The sequence below is a fragment of the Acinonyx jubatus genome, chromosome B1 (genome assembly GCF_027475565.1).
Source record: "Acinonyx jubatus isolate Ajub_Pintada_27869175 chromosome B1, VMU_Ajub_asm_v1.0, whole genome shotgun sequence".
Taxonomy (NCBI): Eukaryota; Metazoa; Chordata; class Mammalia; order Carnivora; family Felidae; genus Acinonyx; species Acinonyx jubatus.
In genome coordinates this window covers 111613572-111635604 of record NC_069382.1, presented here as the reverse complement: position 1 = coordinate 111635604, position 22033 = coordinate 111613572, and the positions used below count along the sequence as shown (strand labels likewise).

General features: G+C 35.5%; 1 protein-coding gene across 1 annotated transcript in view; it reads right to left on the bottom strand.

Annotated features, from left to right (window-relative positions):
* COL25A1 (collagen type XXV alpha 1 chain) overlaps window positions 1–22033 on the bottom strand; it is a 460013-nt gene that overhangs the window by 205279 nt on the left and 232701 nt on the right. Inside the window, exons 3-4 of the mRNA XM_053217073.1 lie at window positions 10520–10564; window positions 8455–8462 (exon numbers count right to left, since the gene is read on the bottom strand). Of these exons, the coding sequence (XP_053073048.1) occupies window positions 8455–8462; window positions 10520–10564 (53 nt within the window). The remainder of the gene's footprint in view (window positions 1–8454; window positions 8463–10519; window positions 10565–22033) is intronic.

Genomic DNA, 22033 nt, shown 5'->3' with positions numbered 1-22033 from the left:
AATTTCTTCCATTTCTACCTCAGTAAGAGCACCTGAATCTATCCCATTTTCTACTTCTCTCCAGGCTACTATATTCTCAGCTAAATATCTCCAACAGTGATTTAGTCATCTTTTGCTTCCCTTTTGTCCTCCTCTTGTCCTTTAGGAAGAGTGATCTTCTAAAATGTTTGTCTGACCATGCCTCCCCACTTCTTAAATCCTTTAGACTCTGTATACTCTCAGGGTAGTGACTTAGCATGGCATGCACGGTCCTTCACAGCTTCATCCATTCCAATCTCTGCTGTCTTGATTTACTGCCTAATCTCCTCCCTGAACTTTACATTTCAACCTATTTAATATGCAGCTTCCCCAAATGCCATTCTGTCTTGTGTCTCAAAGCCTTTGAAAATGCTAGCCTCCCTGAAAACATTGCATTACTTAAATTTTTCATGTCAACAACTCCTTGACTTACCATAGATCCAGAGGTGTCCCTGATCCCGTCCCAACCCAAACCTAGGTTATTTATCTGCCCTGTTGTTCTTCCACTGTACCTGGACATAACCCAAGTGTACTTCTTCTCACATAATATTGCTATGTTTTTGTTTTGCTTTGTTTCTACTAGACTCTAAGTTCCTAGAAGAGGGAATTCTTTCTGTATTATAGTCTAGGACCCAATTCAGATCAGACAGGTCACTTGATCAACTTGGCCAAATGTAAGCCAATTTCATGGTGTCCACATAACTGGAAATTAAAGAGGAGCCACCCTTTTATAAGAGGAAATGATAGCAGTTAAGTAGCTAGTTTGGAAGAATGGGGACACCGAGGCCTTCTCTGCAATCACATGCCCCACATTACTGAATGCTCACACGGTCATGATGAAATGACAATGCATCCCTTCAATTACTCATTTGACTTCGTTCAAAACATTAACACTCAAAATGACTCCAAACTTCTTTCTAATAGCACTTTATTTTAGAGTGGCTTTCTTGACCAAGGCCCACAAATCCATAATTGGGGAGGTCATATAATTACTTCCCCATTTGTCCCAGAAGATATATGCAGGTGCACAGGCAGACAGTCCTAGGAACTTGGCAACATGACTAAGTATTTGGTCACAAGAAAGCCAAACAGGAAAGAGTGATGTGACACCCCATTTGTTTGTAGACTGGCTATTAGAAAGGTTTGCAGGTGTCTGATCACCAACCAACAGCAAAATCTTTAAAACCACGAGGTTCTTTTTAATAATTCTGACTGCCTGTGCTACCTGTTGTTTTTTTTATTTTTTTTAATCTAAAGAGAAACACTCTTCTAGCTCTTTCTTATTTCATCTACCAAGTATCTTTGAAAGAGAGAGGATCCGTGCCTAACCTCTCTTTGGTTTTAATATCTATTTCTCACCAAAGAGTGACATTTGCTTACTTTTCAAACCTTGTAAGAGTTGCTTTAAAACTGTTAGTCATTTTTTTTTCACAATACTATTACTAAACATTAAGCTTTCACCTGAAACAATTGGGAATATGAAACAAAATAGATAACCAAAATTGTTTCTAGTTGAGGAGGTCACTCTAAACCCAATACTATGTAGACACAAGGTTATGAAGTAACTCAGTGGCATGAGAGACAGGACAGAGAAGAGAAAGCTGTAACAGGGTCTGATGTTGCTGAAAGATCTTATAAGTGCTTAAAGTTAAAAAGCCCTCATTATCAATGATGTTACAAAGCAACCTGGGGGTCCTGGAGCTTGTGGCCTGGCATTAATATCCTACTCTTCTTATAAAGCAAACCCCAACCTAAAAAACAGAACAAAACAAAACAAAACCCAAACTCTTCCTTTTTACTTTTTTTTTTCTGTTCAAGGATTCTAGTGATAATAGTTTTGATGAATGTTTTTCTCTTCTAAAATGTTACAATAAGACAGAATTCACATTATTACCCAAGTGACATACCCATGTACATCTCTCTGGGGATTTCTAGCTATTTCTATTTCTCTCTTCTTTTTTTTGTTTTCATTCTTTCTTTTCCTTTATATTTCTTAAGGAATTGTTTCCAGACAGGGCAGCAGAGATTAGCTGTTCACCAAATTTGTTTACCTTTTCTTCTGAGCCCACAGCTACATTTCTTGATCTCCCTCACAGTTATGTGTGAAGATAGACGTTGACGCTTGCCCAAGGAATGTGGTCAAAAGCAATATAAACCATAAAAACCTGTATCTCAGGTGGTGGCAGAAGAAAATCTTTCTATCTAACCTTTCACTCTCTTTCTTTCTTTTTCCTTATCTCATGGCTGCATATCTATGCCCAGGGTAACTTTAGAACACTCATATGAAAGACAGCAGTCTCCATCACCGGATCTCTGCAAGATTGCCCCTCATCATGTGTAAGAAATAAATGTGTATTGTGGTAGCTACTAGCATCTCAGGGTTTGTCTGTTACAATAGCTATAGTTATTCTAAAACAGATGGCATCTAGAAATAGACCACAAGAAAAAATAATGTTGCAAAAACTATTGCCAACATTTTTGTATGTCTATTTCCTCCTGCCCTCCTTCCTTTTAAACAACCTTATTTACCTCAATTAGTGGGTCTTTACCCATTATTTTTCCCTTTTCAAGAGTTCTAAGGTTCTGCTTAATCTGGCACTAAATCTACATAAACAATATCAGAGGAAGCATTGAAGCAAATTACCACTGAGTACAGTTCCCTCTTCAAACATGGCAGCTTGAACCACTCAAAACAGAAGACATAAAAAGACACTGGGGAATCTATTCCATGTAAGAATTATAGTTATATTTTCTTTTTCTACCTTTTATTCCAAGACACAACTTGTGTGCAGTGTCCCAAAATGAACTACCCATCTGTGACAGCCTATGGTCATTCTATTATAGCTATGTCCCCAAACAGCCTTTAGACACAAATTGATGCTCCAGGCTTGTTTTGTTTGTTTCTCTGGTCTCTTATGGTGACTACACCTGAATTTATATAGTCATCCCAGAATCACTGCAGTGATTCTGCTTCCTATAAGATGCATCGTTTGCTCTCTCAACAAGAATACCTTATTATTATGGAAAAAATAAGTCACCACACATACAAAAGCATATTCTTTGAGCCCAGATAGAAACAAAAATATTTTAATTTGGAACAAAGAAGAAATTAAAGAAACATTTGGTGAAATACCCCAAGACTATTTTATTCTTAGTTTTTTTGAATTAGATGATTTATAAGCTTGTTTTGAGTATCCAGCAATATGAAAGAGCACATGGAGTTGGGGTGCCTGGGTGGCTCAGTCAGTTAAGCGCCCAACTTCAGCTCAGGTCATGATCTCACAGTCTGTGAGTTCGAGCCCTGCGTCGGGCTCTGTGCTGACAGCTCAGAGCCTGGAGCCTGCTTCAGATTCTGTGTCTCCCTCTCTCTCTGCCCCTCCCCTGTTCATGCTCTGTCTCTCTCTGTCTCAAAAATAAATAAAAACATTTTGAAAAAATTTAAAAAAAGAAACAGCACATGGAGGAGATCTACGGATAACTAAGAAAAGCTTAATATGAACCATAGATGATAGAGGGAAGGGCACAACAGAGAAGGCATTTGCAAAGAAAGTGGTAAATCTTAAATCTTACTTGCCTGAAAAACATCTTACAGAAATATGGGGTAGAAAGGGGCTTTGCAGAGAGCTAGAGATAGACATGGGTTCAAATTTTGTTTCTGCCTCCTGCTAAATGTGAGCACTAGGGCAAAATAACTTGACTTGCCCAACACTCAGCTTCTTAGTCTATAAAATGGGTATAATAAATCTCTAGTTCACAAGGCTGGTATGAGAATTGGTCTATAAAGTAACACATAGGTAGGAAGTTACCATAAATTGTAATTATTAGTGAATCTGGAAAAGATTTACTATTGACTTAAAAGTCATGTTGTTTTTTCAGTATGAAGTAAAGATATCAGAGTTTTTCATCTAAAATTTCCTCAGAGATTTCTTTTTCCTAATTCATCTACCATATTGGCAGAAATAGCATTGTAAGCTTAACTTGGCTAAGTCTGCTTCATTCATCTGTCAACAAGATTCTGGGCTTCAAATTGAGTTGACAATTGCTGAAGGTAGATGGGACAGAACGGGCTACACAAGAGCGTCGTATTTCGCACCTCAGAGGGTTCTATGCTACCAACAATAACATCATATCTCTGTCAGTCAAGCACAATTATATGGCTTGATAGACTGATACAAATACAAAGCCAGTTAAAACAGGTCTCTGGACTCTTTTCTGGCTACAGTTATAGGGCTTGTTTGAATATCAGAATAGCGTCTCCTCTGGGGACAAAAGGACAGAGAAACCACATCCCCCACTGATTCTAAGAAAGGTCAAAAGTAGTGCAAAATTTGCTACATTTAAAAACTCTGAAATCACTTTGTAAATTTTTATCTGACTCTTTGCTTCTTATTGAAACATGATTGCATTTCTAAGAAATCCAAAGTAGGCGGTACAATTTCATGGCTTATGGAATCAGGTAACACAACAGTCAGACAAATCATTCTAGAAACATATTTGTGATATCCAAGCTGGGCATCCAAGGCACTTTCATGGATTCCTTTAAAGCAATGTTTTATTACATGTTACCTTTATGAAAAAGAAAATAGAAAGAAGTACCTGTTATTCATGTAAAAGTAAATTACACATACTATTATAAAATTGCTGCATTGCAGCCTTTTATAATGGAGACCCCTATGGTAGCAATATCTTTTTGTCAAAATAGATAACCGAGTAATAAGCTGAACACCTTCCTAAAGAGTGAATTGATACGTGGGATCTAATTCAAGTTGTATTTCAAGTTTTAAATTATAAATGACCTCAATATGCAAGATACAGAAACTGACAGAAGAAAAAACACTTCAGCCACACACTAATCTAGTGGGATATATCCAATATATCAAATGAAGATGTAAATGTAAGGTTGTAAAATTAAATTTTATCATTATGCTTTTTTGTTTTTTTAGTTTTACTTCAGAGTGATTACTTCAGGAGGGCAATGAAAAGGTGACTCTTAGTGACAAAAGAGACCTGTTACTGTCAATCAATCTTTCATTTGTTTGTTTCATAAGTGTCCACATGCTGTTTTTTGCACAACTGAGCACATGTCACAAGTGAATGACAAGAAAATACAAACCCCAACACCAGGTTACACTTCATAATCTTTCCGTACATGGGAAGCCATGGCAGCACAGAAGCTCGTGGCAAGAAGGAAGCTTGAGGAATTTCCTTGTGCTAAGTATTCTAACACAGGTTCAGTGTCACAAATTGCTCACCAGAAGGAAGACTATGGAATTTTTCAGACTACCTTTGTGCCTTACGTTGTATTTACAGGATGGAGGCAAGGGCAACTGCCATTACAATGGCAGCGTAAGCATTGATATTTCCTGTAATTTCTTATTCGTGCAGATAGCTAAATATACTTTTTAAAAACACAAAAAAGGAAAATAAAATTTCTCTAAAAATAAAATTACAGAAACTTTCAGATTTCAGTTCATGGAAAAGAAAAGGGGAAAATACACATAAAATTAAATGATGCTAAAACTAGGAAGACTATGGTCACTTTAAGTTATAATTGTTAATAATTGGATATTATATCTCAATATATCATTGGTAAACCTATTTAATCATAATAATGCCACTGCTTACTGATTTTTATTCAGATGCAAGATATATAATGGAAATATTTTATAGAGTGATCTCCTCTGAAGTAAAATTTGATATAAGGCAAATACTTCTTGAAAATCATATATGAAGGTTTATTAGAAATTAGAGCCTCAGCAGGATTCCATTATAAGATATTTCACCCATAAGGATTCCCATGATATGGGGTTCCAAGTACTACAAGACTCCATTGTATTAGTAAAGATAGCATAATCAATACGTATTTTTTTTCTCCTTTTCACAATCGATGGTTTTTCATCTTACCAAATGTGAGTGACTTATCTTTTAGTCAGTATAAAAACTCATGATTATACCTTATTTCTTAGATTTGATGCGGTTTGCTAAACACATTACAACTTCTTTAAAATGCAATCGAGATGGGACAGTATGAATGCTTATTTTATGGATTAACCACTTTACATTTTTTGGACATGTTTTTATTATACACAGTTATTTATATAAAGAAACAGGATTGGACCCATGGCCTACCACTGTTACACAATGATCCATGTTGCAACACACTCAAAACTCATAAGGAATAGGGATAATGTGGTAAGTGGAAAGGGTTTGAACCAGACACATCTAACTGAATTCCAACTTTGTAAACCCTCTCTAGAGGTAAAAGTATTGATAATTAACCTCTATGAGTCTTCCTCACTGAACAATGGGAAGGGTAACACCAGGAATTTTGTGAGGCAAAATGGAAGTATGTGTGTAAAGTTCCTAGAACATTGCCTGCCACGTGTAGACATACCTCATTACTATTACATTTCACTTTTTTGGGCTTCACGGGTATCTTTTTTTTTTTTAATACAAAGTGAAGGTTTGATAAGAGACTCTTAAAAACTGAGAACAAGCTGAGGGTTGATGGGGGTGGGAGGGAGGGGAGGGTGGGTGATGGGTATTGAGGAGGGTGTTGGGATGAGCACTGGGTATTGTATGGAAACCAATTTAACAATAAATTTCATGTTTAAAAAATAAATAAAATAAAAGACAAATGCATTAAAAATAAAAAAATAAATTTGAAAAAAAGTGAAGGTTTGCAGCAATCCTGCGTTGAGCAAGGTACAGGCACCACTTTCCAATGGCATTTGCTCACTTTGTTTCTCTGTGCCACACTTTGGTAGGTCTCACAATATTTCAAATTTTTTCATTATTATTATAACTGTTATAGTGATCTGTGATCAGTGTTTATGATTCAGTGAAATCTCAGAGGATGATTAGCATTTTTAGCAATAAAATACTTTTAATTAAGGTAGGTACCTTATTTTTTTTAACATACTACTATTACACACTTAACAGACTACAGTATAGTGTAAACATAACCTTTATATGCACTAGGAAGCCAAAAATTCACTTGGCTCACTTTATTGTGATATTCGCTTTATTGCAGTGGTCTGGAACCAAGCCCATGATATTTTCCAGGTATGCCTGTACTTGGGGCTTAAACACATTAGTTCTATTTTCTTTTTACATACTAAGAAAGGAAAGAACAATTAAATCTTTAGTGGAGATCCTGGACTAATAGATGTTTCAAGAAAGCAGGATCTAGATGGCTGCCTAAATTTGTGAAGGACCAAAGAAGAAATACTAGAACCCGAAATGTCACCATTTGGCAGAAGCAAGATTTAACTACACCTTCGCATGTCTAATACTTACTTACATCCACATCCACACACACAAAAAAGTCTTGAACTCTCTATTCTGGCTGTAATTTCCAGAGTTTCCTCTGGGTAGTAGTGGTTTGCTTCTAGCTTTAAAGACAGAGGCTTAAATATGAAGCGAAAGAATAAAGTTCCTAGACCTGGGGCATACCATCTGCCTAGCATTAAGCAAGAGCTGAAAGTCAGTTACAGAAGCAAAGTCATTTCTAACATGATTTATGTTCCACCCTTGAACGTGGCAGGAAGACTGTAAAAGATATTTGGAAGCCAATGCTTCCTCTGAATAAAGTAAACGAGTATATGCTAAGCCCCTCTCCCTGGACCATGCTGGCCTGTTAGATAAGTTGCCAATGTGGAGTCTTTGAACCCTGGAGCAAACTGGCTATTTGGGATGAGAAAGTATCTCAAGGCCAATGATCATGGCTACCGTAAATGTACAGTGGACAATGCAAACACTGGGGTCAGACAACAGATATCCAGGATATTATTACTCAAAAACACATCCAGCTCAAAGCTGACAAGATAATCTGTTCCTGTGAGTGCAAAGCAGGCTGGAATGCGGCAGCTCTGACCTACTCAAGGAACGAAAAAAGAGAGTGCAACTCTCCAAGGGCTCCATCTCATGTTCTTTATGCAGGCAAACTCCAAGGGACTTCAAAGGGAGTGTTGCCTAAGGAGGGAGTACCAGACCAAGCCCCCGGGGGGTATCATTTCCATGATCATGTTGCCATCTACATTTGGTGGACTGGCAAATGCAAATATTTCAGATACAAGTTTAAACAGATGAAAAAAGAAGTGCGAAATAGCTTGGGGATTTGCTTGCAGGAGAAACCTCAGAATTCCAGGAAAAGTATTTAATATCAGGAGCTTCATAAGTTTGTCCAAAAGTCCCAAGAGAGTAATTGGCTTGTGAGCATATCAAAAATAAAGTCTTTTTTAATTGACACATATTACACTTCAACATATCCAAAATAGTGTACTAAAAAAATAATTTCCCAATGTTAGATATCCTTCAAAGGTCAGTAACATTTTTCTAATTGAAATATAGATTATATTTTGATGTCTTAACATAGTTTTAATATACGTGATCCTGATTAACATAGAAGATCCCAAATGCAGCAAATATACTTACAGGAGGACCTGTGGGATAGGGGTGGGGTGGAGAGAATAAGAGAAAGGGAGAGATGAATTAGTGAATATGCAAAATATGAAGACTAAATAAAAGATGAAAGCATTGTCATAATCATCATCAAAATACAAGGGACAAAGAAGTCATCTAGAGTTCAATGGTTCTTAATCTTTTTTTTAGGTCATGGACAACTTTGATATCCATATCATAAAAGTGTATTTATCCATACATTTTATCCATATCCATATCCATTTCCATTTTATCCATAAAAGTGTATTTACATCTATCTGCACACAAACTTTATATAAAATTTCAATGGATGTTCAGAATCCCTGAGGCCTCTCTATGAATTACTGAAAGGCTCATCTTAAGATGGCCTATTTATATAGCTAAAAATTTAGATAAAATGTGAATCAGGAGGATCTTTGGTCATTGATGACAGCCCAGTTATAAAGAATTGATATATAACTTTCTGGAGTTTGGTAAAATGGCTAAATGAAAAATGTACCCATTATTTGTTCTAAAAATGTTTTTCATTCAGTAGCATTGTCAATATATAAAAGACTAAACCCTGATGTTTATATGTTTCTTTAAAACTATGTATTTTCATCAAAACATAGGCAAAGTCTAAGAAAATTTCAATATTTTGCACACTGTATGCTCAATTAAAACACAAACACAAGTTTTTAGTAGTCAAAAAGTTAGGAATTGGCTTTTTAAATTTCTATAAAACTTCACATAAGTACAAAATTTTTACTTTCCCCCCCAATCCTTTTTATTTCTTTTGACAAAGATCAATTCACCAACTATTTGACTCTGCTAATGTTTTATTATTTCTTTTTCCTTAAAATACATTTATAATTCATCTTTAAATATAAAACTGCATTTTGTGAAAGGGATACCTGTACAAGCTTCCAGTTACTTAGATTAAATGAGGTTGAAAGATAACTTTTAGGAACACTTTTAAGGGAATTAAGCAGGTATCTTGCCTAAATTAGTAAATTTTTCATAAATCTCTTTCACTTCAACATATTTTTTTCCAAAAAGAAGAGGAAATGAGACAAAAAACTAAAAACATTACAAATCAATCTGTTCCTTTTTTTTCATAGATCAGTATTTTTACTGTTTCTACTGGAAAAGAGCATTTCTTAGCATACTTGAATCAAACCTTGAATTACTTTCAAAGTGAAGAAAAAACTCAAATAAAAAATGTTTTTTGAAACCAAATATCCAAATAGTGTGTGCACTTACTGTTTGACTTGTTTTATAAAGTCTAAGGCTCCAAAATGACCATGTGAAGTCTTATCAGGCCATCAACTCTTCCTTGCAAGGTAAGAGGAAGGTACATATAGGGATTTGGCCTAAGAGGAAAAACTCACTGAAATAGGCATCGGGACAATTGGTTCTGTTTCAAGTTCTGCTCTTAAAAATTTGCGTGGCCTTGGCTGGATCACCTGACTGTTCTGGGGCCTCCATTTCCTCAACTACAAAATGAAAATGCTGGATTGATTACTAAAGCTGCTGTCATCACTAAAATCCTAGGGTTATATGAGAGAAATAAAAATTCCAAATTTTGAAATGAATGAGAGTAAAAGCATGACAAAATTGTACCAGTTGGATAAAATAACAATAAACCTTTCCAAGACATGTGCCCCAGTGTCCCAAAGCAGATGTTTTCACAAAGATGTGTTCTCACAAAGATGTTTTCTCCATGCATGCACATGTATGGAGACAGAAGCATGGGTGATATTGCCACACTGTGTGAAGCTAAAAAAGTCTGCACTGTACACAAAAAGGACCAACTTAACCTGATACAGTAAATAACCCCAAATTGGGTGCCAGTGGTTATCAAATTTAACAACTTAACAATATTTTCCAAACTTCTATCTATGGTTTGATGGAAATAAGGAGATGATAAAAAAAAAATTCTAGGTCGAGTAGAGAAGATTTAGACACATGCACAAGCTTGTGGGCAACCTCCAGCAAGACTATATAATCATTAATTAGGAGGAACAGATGCAGGAATCTAACCAAAACATTAATGACAAAGAGCAGCTGAGAAACTTACCAGATTCTCCTCTTCGGCCCCTCTTACCTCGTTTCCCCGGAGGGCCTGAAATACAAAGAAGAATTTTTTGAAAGTGGTTTAATATTTTTTTTCTTACTCCAAAATGGCTAGTAAATAATTATTGATGTATTTTATCACTATTTTTAACTAATAACCTCAAAGAAAGGACCAGATATTTGTAAAGGCCAGCTTATCAGCATAACTCTTAAGCTTCAGTTAATTATAAAACCTATGCCAGATGTCTAATCATCTAGCATTACTTAAGAACACTGAACATTCAGAATTTTTATTCATGCTGCCTGTTTATCATCAGTAAAGATGAATTTAATTGCAAATTGGTACTGAGATTTCATGTGTCTTAGGAAAATTTCTTTTATAAAGATTTCATTATATTAATAATTAAAAGTGCTAAGTTCAAGATTATAGTTTCTCTTCAGTCAGGTTCATCATGATTGATGACTTCCTTGCAAATATTTAGTTGGCAGTTAAATGTATATATTTGTAATTGGAATTATCCTTACAATATTTCTATTTTATTAAATACGAATTTTCATATATTAGAATTTCTCTTATTGAGAACCAGCTGAGTTAAAGACATACTCTTTAATTGGAAAGTGTTTAGGTACTAACTATAGGTCTCATTTTTTTAAGGAGCTATCTCATTACTGTCATTCAGTAAATAGTCTTTATGATGATCCCACTTTGAAAGTAGAAAAAGACTTCTTTTTTTCCAGTGAATTGCCTATAAAGACCACCAAGCTAGTATGTATCAGACTTAACACAAGATTCTAGACATTCATGGTTTTCAAGCCATTACTCTCAATTATATCATTTCTGCCCTCATTTCCTCAAGTAGGAATAGTTCCCACTGAATTATGAATAGAAGAGAATAATTAGGCCACAATGAGAATTAAGGTCTTATAATATTTGCTGTAATAAAGAGGCCAAGGAAAATACAGACCCTTCTGGTTTTAAAGAATGAGCTGCTGAGTTGGACTGATGACTTCCAAACTCTAGAAAGTTCAAGACACAAGCAGCACAGGCCTTAGCAGTCAGCCGGCTCTCAACGTGATCCTGAGCTACCAACTTCCACATGGAAACACTATCATGAGAATAAAAACATCAGTGGGCCAGTTAGTTTCCCCTCAAGCCCTTACACAGAGTAAGTCTGGTCATCTGTGTTTCGTAACAGGTTAAAAACAATCAAGCAATAAAATTGATTGAAAATGTTACGAGAAGCAGCAGAGTCCAAAATTGTTATTCAAAATTTCATATTTCTTTCTGTATTCTGGACTAAAGAGAAATTTCTTGAATCATATTCAAGATATTCTTGGCCAAACTGAAAGCAGAAGAAAAAAATCACACAAATAGGTAAACTCAGCAGGACCCTAATAAGTATGAAAATACATATCTATTTACACCCGTCCAAACACACATGCACAGAAATATATTGACATATTCTCATATATACAATGTCTTTAAGATTAGGAATCAGATTTTTTTCTATTATAAAATTACTTAAACTAAGAAGTATTTAGCAACAAATATATACTTCTGATGTCTATGGTCTGCATAGTAAGGGTTTATAGGTTAATGTATAAGATATCTATCTGCCCTGAAGAGGGAAAGAAGTTGAAGAGATTACATAAAATAACACATATGAAAAATTTGTTAGTATAGTGTTGTGAAGACAGCACCTTGAGTTTATGCTCTGATTTATTCCTTCTACTCAAAACATATGGCCAATTATAAAAACAGAAAAAGTTTTTAGAAGAATTTGTATTCAAAAAAGAAACGGGCATGTCCACAGGCTAGAAATGGACCAAAAATGCAAAGTGGGAAGCAGGGATAAAGCCATGAGCCTGTTGGCTCTAGTTCCAGACATAGAAATAATGGCCATAAGTATGATTCCTGGAGAATAAATACTCAAAAGTTTTCTAACCAGAGTCAGGCTCACTTAATAAAGCCAGTGACTTGGAAATGCTGAAGATAAGCTGAAAAAAAAAAACAGGTCTCTGGCTTAAAGGCTGAAGAATATGGACATAGTCTCTCAATCAGAAAACCAGTAGATGCTTACTTGATGCCTAATTCTATCATATCTACAACATATATCTAGGACAGAAGTCTAGAAATGCCATTTTATTTTTTTTTAATGTTTATTTTTGAGAGAGAGAGATACAGATGGAGAGAGAACAGGGGAGGGGCAGAGAGAGAGGGAGACACAGAATCCAAAGCAGCCTCCATTTCTGAGCTGATAGCACAGAACCTGACGAGGGGCTCGAACTCATGAACTGGGAGATCATGACCTTAGCTGAAGTCGGATGCTTAACCGATTGAGCCATTCAGGCACCCCTAGAAATGCCATTTGAAGACCAGTCTGGTCTAGAAGGCTAAGGATGTCAGGGAAAGACAAACATAAAAGAGTTAGGTAAGAAAGGGTGAGTACAGAGGAAAGAAAAGCAGGCATACATAGTGAGAAAACTACATTGAAAGAAAGACGAAAGAAAAGAGAGAGGGAGGGAGGAAGGCAGGCAGAGAGAAAGAATACATAATGAGTACACAAAACAAAATTCTAAAACATATGAAGAAATCTAATGCTAAGAAAGGCAACACTCAACAATAGGACATGAATTCTTTCCAGGTAAAATTAATCTAAAAAAAATCAGACAAAAGTCAGTATATTAATTATACTTTAAGAGATAAATTAAAAAGTAATATTCATTAAAGAGCAAGGGTTTTTAAAGGTAAATAAGAAAAAAATCTATCTGAAAAAGAACCCTTGAGAAACTTTGAAAAAGAAAGTCATTGAAATTAAAAAAAAAAAAAAAAAAGAACAAATCATTTAAATGGTAGCCTGGATATGGTTGAAGACAGAATTGATGTAGAAGATGCAGAATACAGCCCAGAGACAGATCCAATATTGATTTGTTCCTATCTATCTGTCTACCTATCTATCTACTCTGGTCTGAATGTTTGTATGCTCCCAAAATTCATATATTGAAATTCTAACTCCCAAAACTGATGGTATTAGGACTTGGGGCCTTTGGGAGATGACTAATTCATGAGGCTGGGGCCCTTGTGAATGGAATCAGTGCCTCATAAAAGATTCCCTAGAAAGACTCCCAAACCCTTCCACTACGTGAGGATAGAGTGAGAAGATACCATCTATGAACCAGGAAGAGAGCCCTCACCAGAAGATGACCATGCTGGCACCTTGATCTTAGACTTTCCAGCCTCCAGAACTGTAAGCAATACAGTTTTTGCTGTTTACAAGCCACCCAGCCTGTGGTAATTTTTTATAGCAGCCCAAACAGACTAAGACAACTATCTGTCTATCTACATTTCTATCTGTCTACCCACCTACCTAGCTGTCTGTGTCAAGAGGCAAAATTTTACTTACATCACCAAGAGTACCCAAAAAAAATTATAGAGAAGCCCATATTTAAGTGATAACAGATGAGGATCTTCCAGAACTGAATATAGAAACCCTAAGATTAAAGTTATACCCAAAATGGCAAGTAAAAATAAATCACACTTAAATATAATAATGTTCAAGAATAAAGAGAAAAATGTTAGGAATTACCAGAGGGAAAATTACAGTGGAAGGTACTTTGACTACTGTCTCACCAACAGCAAAGGTGTCAGAAGAGCTTAGTCCTGATTTTCATAATAAATCTTAGATATCTCTTATTATTATTTGTTTATTGGAATTAGCTTACCATTTTCCCCTGATGAATGTTCCTTTTAAATGGTAGAATTTATCAATAAAAATAAATTGCATAAGTATTTTAAATAGTTTGGGGGCGCCTGGGTGGCGCAGTCGGTTAAGCGTCCGACTTCAGCCAGGTCACGATCTCGCGGTCCGTGAGTTCGAGCCCCGCGTCAGGCTCTGGGCTGATGGCTCAGAGCCTGGAGCCTGTTTCCGATTCTGTGTCTCCCTCTCTCTCTGCCCCTCCTCCGTTCATGCTCTGTCTCTCTCTGTCCCCAAAAAAATAAATAAACGTTGAAAAAAAATTTTTTAAATAGTTTGAAATAAGCTATAAAACAATATTTAAAAGATATCAAATTATGAAAAAATGGTCAAAAATGCAATATCTTTTGAAAACATCAAAAGACAAAGAATATTTCTGAACATGTCTGTCTTAAATATTCAATCATAGGCTTAAAGGAATAAACCAAATGCTGTGGGAAGTGTCTGTTATATTGAGAATTGAGAAAGAATAGAATCTAAGGGAACTGAAAAGACACTGACAAAACATACCTATTGAAAATGAAAAGGTTACAAAGAATTTCATCCTATGTGAAAGAGAAAATGAAGTTGAACTGAGTTATGATAAGATGAGAATCGAAACTATGGGATTTATAAAGAAAATACTAGATTGGAGAAGAGGATGTACAGTTACTACAAGAGACAGAAGACTGGAGTGAGCACTATGCTAAGCTTAGTGAACTAATAAATTACATAAACCTCCTGAAAGACATAAATACAGATCTTGCTTAAAAAAGAATAAATAAAATTTCTGAAAATAATCTGTGCAGATCAGATAATTTGATACTGCTTTTGATTTTAAGGATGAAAATAATTTTTTAAAAATGACTGGATGGGATGAATTTAACAATGGACAGCTGGACACTAGGATGAAAAGTCATAAAAGGCGAATGATAGATTTTTCCCAGGCAAAACTGATGTTAACAATAGTTCAGATAGACCGTGGCCATTTCCATTCTAAGCCGAGTGATGAAGTGTTGAGTAGTCATGAGCTGTATGAATGAATACAAAAGCTAAAACCTGACTCTTATTCACTGAATTTGGCCAGGTCCTTGGAGCAGAAATTCTCAGTGAACTCTGTCAGCAGAAAGCCATGACTCTGCAAGAGAAAGTGGTTCAAGAATATGAATGGGAAGCTATCAGCAACAGAAGAAGTGAAAACTTACAAGCAGAGAATTCATGAAATGAAAAATGAGTTATGGAAAACAGAGAGAGGCTATAAAACCAGATTGCTCTTTGTAATAACAAAATTCATCGCAATCAGTACTGTTCGTGTTTCAGAAAGAGTTTTTGCTTGAAAGACAATGCAAACTGTCAGCCTGAGACAGACATTAGTAAAAATTAGCCATAATGGAAATGCCTTAAAGACTTGTGTCAACAAACCCAGCTGGAGATAGATCCAGGTCATCAAAGCACATCCTAAGAAGGTGTCTTAAGCTAAGCTAATTCTTTGTGCCCAAAACGAATATTTGCTGGAGCACTCTACTCCTTACTAATGGTATACCCACCTGTCAGAAGGCTCTTTTCTAAGGTGAGAGATGTACCTAGAAGTAAACACATGCTTATGTATGAGCCTTCCCGTGATCTTGGGGGGTGGGTGGTTATTGCACATGTCTGGAATAACCCTCATCTGGTTTATCAGATGAATTACCAAAACGTGTCAATTCTATTTCTATTACTTGAATCTATTCACTCTTCTCCACTCCAAGTATTTCATGGCTGAGTAACCTTTCTGGTTACTTAGAGAAGAGATTTTACTTGTCCTTTAAAAAGATTTTACCACTTATAAACATTTACAATTAAATAAATAGGAAGCGTTCGAGAAAAGTTTCATAATCTATAATGGGCTGGGTTTTTTGTTTTGTTTTGTTTTGTTTTTACCTCTTGCTTCCTATTTCAACACACATTTCTAGCTGTCCCTGTTTTGGGGGGAAAAGAAATAATATGGATAGAAACAAAGGGAAGAACTAAAATCAAAATGGATTAAAGACTTAAATATAAGGACTGAAACAATAAATCTCCTAGGATGAAAACATAATGAAAAAGCTCCTTGACACTGGTGTTGGCAATGATTTTTTGGGTATCACAACAAATGCACAAGCAACAAAAGCAAAAACTAAACAAGTGGGATTATATGAAACTAAAAAGTTTTTGCACAACAAAGGAAATGATAAACAAAATAAAAATTCAGTCTATGGAATGGAAGAAAATATTTGCAAACCATATATCTGATAAAGGGTCAACACTCCAGATATATAAGGAATTCCTACAAATCAATAGCAAAACAATAAATCACCCAATTTAAAAATGAGCAAAGAACCCAATCGACATGTCTCCAAAGATGACCTACAAATGGCCAAAAAGTATATGAAAAAGTGCTGAACATCACTGATCATCAGAGGAATGCAAATCAAAACCACAATGAGATATTACCTAACCCCTGTTAGGATGGTTATTATTAAAAATAACAACAACAACAACAGGATAAGCATTGGTGATGGAATGGAGAAAAAAAAAACTTTGTACACTGTTGGTGGGATGTACATTGGCACACCCACTATAAAAAAATATGGCGATTCCTCATAAAATTAAAGCTGGAACTAGAATAAGATCCAGCAATCCCACGTCTGGATATTTATCCAAAAGAATTGAAATCAAGATCTCAAAAAGATTTATCTATACTCCTGTGTTTATTGCAATGTTACTCACAATAGCCAACGTACGGAAACAACTTAAATGTCCATCAACAGATAGATGGTTAAAGCAAATGTGGCATATACATGCAGTGGAATGTTATTCAGCCTCAAAAAAGAAAGAAATCCTGCCATTTGCAATAATATGGATAGATCTGGAGGGGATTATGCCACGTGAAATAAGCCAGATACAGAAAGACAAATATGATCTCATTTATATGTGGAATCTAAAATAGTCAAACTCATAGAAGCAGAGAGTTGAATAGTTATTGCCATGAGCTGGGAGGAGAGGGAAACGGGAATACGATGGATACAAAGTTACTTTTAAGGAAGATGAATTCTGGAGATCTACCATAGTATGGTGCCTACAGCTAACAATACTGTACTGTATATGTGAGATTTCCGAGGAGGGTAGATCTTATGTCAAGCATTCTTACCACAAAATAGTAATAGTAGGGAGTGGAAGGAAACTTTGGGAGGTAATGGATATGTCTATGGCCTTGATCATGGTGAGGGTTTCACAGATGTATACTTATTTCAAATTCATTGAGCTGATAGATTAAATATGTACAGCTTTTTACATGTCAATTATACTTCAGAGAAGGAGATTAAAAAAAGAAACAAAGGGAAGGCTCATACCCTGAGTGATCATGATTAGATGTGTTGTCACCATAAAAGATGGTGAAAAACTCACCATCCTGTTACAAGAATGACCTAATGGTGACTACTGACCTGGATCATTTGAGAATTCCATAAAAAAGGTAATGAACACATGTAATGGCACAAACTAGGAGCTCAATAAATAGTAACTCGGTCTTCTGGTTTATTTATATTTTCTTGTTACATTTAGTCAATAGTAATAATGTATTTGAGTATTTGACAAGAAAAGCTGAATGTGTATGTGAATAAGATTGTGAGAAATTAACATTACCTTCTGATTAAAATATTCAAAGAGGCAAGTTAGTATAAAGAAAGAATATGGAATGCAAAGTTAAAAGACTTACTGGTTTCCACTGCTGTGTAAATTGATCTTACAATTAACCTCTTTGGTTTTAGTCTGCTAAAAGATCTGGTAAATAATACTAACTTTATCATATTTTTGTGATTATTGGGAAGGTAAAGGCTGTAAGTGCTATATACATATGATAAGTGAGTCTGCCCTTCATTTCTCATTAATTCATTGAAGCTTATAAACTATTTCCATGCTATATTACTGTCATAATCATCAATAAAAGTAGTAAGACTTCTAAACAATTTGACACATCCTAATAAAAAGCTGATTTATTTATTTTTTTAATTTTATTTAAGTTTACTTATTTATTTTTAGAGAGACGGGGGGGGGGGGGGTTGGTGAGGGAGGGGCAGAGAGAGGGAGAGAGAGAGAATCCCAAGCAGGCTCTACACTGTCACACTGTCAGGGCTCGAACTCATTAACTGTGAGATCATGACCTGAGCCAAAATCAAGAGTTGGATGCTTAACCGACTGAGTCACTCTAGTGCCCTAAAGGTTGAAATTTTAGTCAGAAGTTTCATCTCCAGAGGCAAAGAGGTCATCAGAGAAAATGATGTAAAATTACCTCAAACAACAGTAAATTGTCCAAAAATTCCATACTCTTATCCAGAATTCTGGAGGCAGAAAAGCAGAAATATTAAGGCAAAGGAAACAGCAGGAGACTGAGCTTGTGGTCAGGGAGGGAAAGAGTGAGTAAGAAGCCCTGGAAAGCATATGGAGCAACCCATGTGCCAATGCACACTGGAGTAGGGAGGCCTACAGAAGAAATGTGTGCAAGCCTAGGACCCCTCCCCTGCAAGTGATCCCAGGAATAGGTCTCCAACAGCTGCAGATGGCTCTCAGGAGAGAGGAACCTGTCTGGGCACAGAGGAGATGGTAGATCAGCCTTCCTGAACCATCCTCCCACATCCTCCTGCTCCTTTGAGAATACTAAGCCACGTTTACCTTCAGATCTTCTGGATTAACCTTGCAAGGAGGCACAGATTAATTTCAGAGCCTTCCCCAAAGTCCTCCCACCTGCTTGCATGCTTAATGCCTGAAATTCTTTCAACATAGACCAAAGCTTTTCATTCCACAATTAGAAGTAAAAGGCTTAAACAGCAAATGTTTGGTAGAAGCAGAATATTAGCTAAAATGTATTTTCCCCATACTCATAAAATGTCCATACGACAACATACCCAAGAGGTCATACAGCCCAAGGTTTTCACACTGTGCTTGATACCCAGATACAAGAGCAGCTCCAATTTGCCATATTGAATTGCAACCATTTGCTGTAAAAGTTCATCGGCTAACACAAGCTTATAAATCAATGATTCATATTTCTGCAAATGTAAGATTGAAGCCAAGATAAGTGAAAACAACCTGCTGAGGGTCCCACACAGCAGACATCAGCTTCCTGATTCCAAGCTCAGTGCTCTTTGACTTAGCACGCTGCTTCTCATTTTGGAACTCATGCTCTATAGATTGAAAGACTGGACACAACCATCGCCAACTTTCCAAACTGCTTCATTTTATCAATGGCTTGCTTCATATTTTTATAACATGGCTACTTAGAGGCAGATATACTATTATTACTTGTTACAGTCTCCCACTAGACTGTAAGCTCTTGAGGATACAAATTCCCTTGTTCATCTTTGTGTCTCTAGTAAAACGGCACAGGACTTAGCACTCAATAAAACTTTAAAGAAATACTGCCTATGGAGTATTTGATGCATGCCAACATTATTTCATACTGTGTTAATTTTTAAAAGAAATAACTTTTTTTTATTTAAGAGATTTATTTCCCAAGATATTTTAAGTCAGCATGTACTGCACTATATGTAACAGAGGCTAGTTTGTTTTAAATATCTTTTATGTGTGTGTTTTTGTTTCAAATTTCCTCAAGTTTCTAATCTCCATGGAATGTCAGTTTGTAAAAGAAAGGTAATCATAATAAATAATAGGTAATAATTTAAGTTTATAATAGCCAAGCTCCATAACTCTCGACAGAATATTATTCAGATATGCATTATTTATGTTAAAGGCAATGAGCTTAATTGAAAAATTGTAAAAGTAGATTTCCCTTTTTTTTTAGCAACACAAGATACACACTAACAAATGTTTAGGGGATTTTATTCTTACAAGTTATTTGAGTAATAAAAAATATAAAAATTAATAGTTTGTTAGTAAAAATAGTTCATTGGTATTTTAGTTATAAACAGTAAAAATGAAGTTGCTACATTTTTATTTTTGAGCCCCAACCACCTAATTTCAATAAGGCTAGGAAAATCTATAATGTACTAGATTCCTAAGATTAGTAATTAGAATTGTTCTGTCAAATTCCTAGAGGAGATTTAAAAAATCAAATAAAAAGATCAAATCTTTAAAGTAATTTTATGAATATTCCTCTCAAAAATCTGCTTATTTTCTAGCTTTTACACCCTCAACTTTTTCTTGGTAACAATTTCAAGTCACACTTATGAAACAAAATATTTGCAGAAATTGTGTTCAATTAATGAAGATGAAACAATGTAACTCATAGAAGATATAAAAAAAAAAAGAAAAAACTCCCTTCTTTTAGTAGCTAATAAATGTGAAAACATTAGGAGTGTACACATTAGGTCACCTAAAGCCAACTAGGTGGATGTGTACGGGTGCACTGGTTTAAATGTAAAATGCAATACTTCCTTGGGGTAGCAGCCAATTGGTTTTAAAGCAACTAGTTTAGAGGAAAATGGGCTATTTATTCCCAAATATACTTTCCATTAGAATTTTTAGGCAGCAAGGCATGCCCTTCTGGCAAAGTATGTTTTTATTTTCTCATGAAATATATTGAGAACAAGTGTTTTGTTTTGTCTATTTATTTTTCTCATTTTTAAAATGGAAGTTTTAACAACTGCAATGTGAATATTTTACATAAATATAAGCAACTTACATCGGAATTGTGAATGTTGGGGCTCCTGAGTGGCTCAGTCGGTTAAGTGACCAACTCGGTTTGGTTCAGGTCGTGATCTCACAGTTTGTGAGTTTAAGTCCCATGTTGGGTTCCACAACTGGCAGTGTGAAGTCTGCATGGGATTCTCTCTTCCCCTGTCTCTCTGACCCTCCCTCACTCACACTGTCTCTGTCCCTCTCAAAATAAATAAATAGACTTAAAAAAAAACCACAATTGTGGTGAATGTAATTCGCAACTTTACTATTATCATTAGCATTTTTTTAATTGGTTGAGTTTCTGTGCCTTGTGGAGAGAGGCCAATAGGCCACATAATAGCATTCTAAACCTTCTTGCCATTATTTCAAGTTCAATTCTAGCTTGTGCTTCATTTAAATGAAGTATTTCATATAAACTCAAGCACATTTTACACTTACCCAAGAATTAATTGATATTTGTAAGTTTATAACTAGAGAAAAATGGCCATATTTATGAGACAACTGGGGACTCTCACAAGAACACACTGGATGAAACAACTCCACTTACACAATTAAAGAAGAGGGTTTCCAAACCAAGTGCAATGGGATCTTTTCTGGGCTTTATGTTGAGGCTTTGTTTCCAGAAATGGAATTCCAGCAAATGAGGAGTTGTCTTTATTGCTGTTTTCAATATTTAGATAATAAATATAGTACAATATTCAATAGAAGCTGTTCAAGACTACAAATAGTCCCTGGTTACAGTCCATTGACTTTAATGAGGTCTGATGTGGCACAGTTGTTATTTCTATCATTCGTCTCCCACACATAAAGTGTTTCATTATTATGGTACTAGAAGTTTTACCCCATGATCCTATAGGGGATTTGTCATGACAGCCTTTTCTATTTCTACTTGCAGGGAAGGGGGCTGCAAGACGTCAGAGAGTAGGGGTTGGGAACTAAGAAAGATGTGTTTCTTTGTGAGATTATATGCTATATGATGAGTTGTTATTACATATACAATGTAATATATTAACATGAAGAAAAACTGAGTTCCCAAGTCTGCAGAAAAATTTAAATGAGCTCTCTAGATTCCATTTCCTAATGGAATGCAGAACAGTGAACAGATCTTTGAAGATAAAGAGAATTTTTTA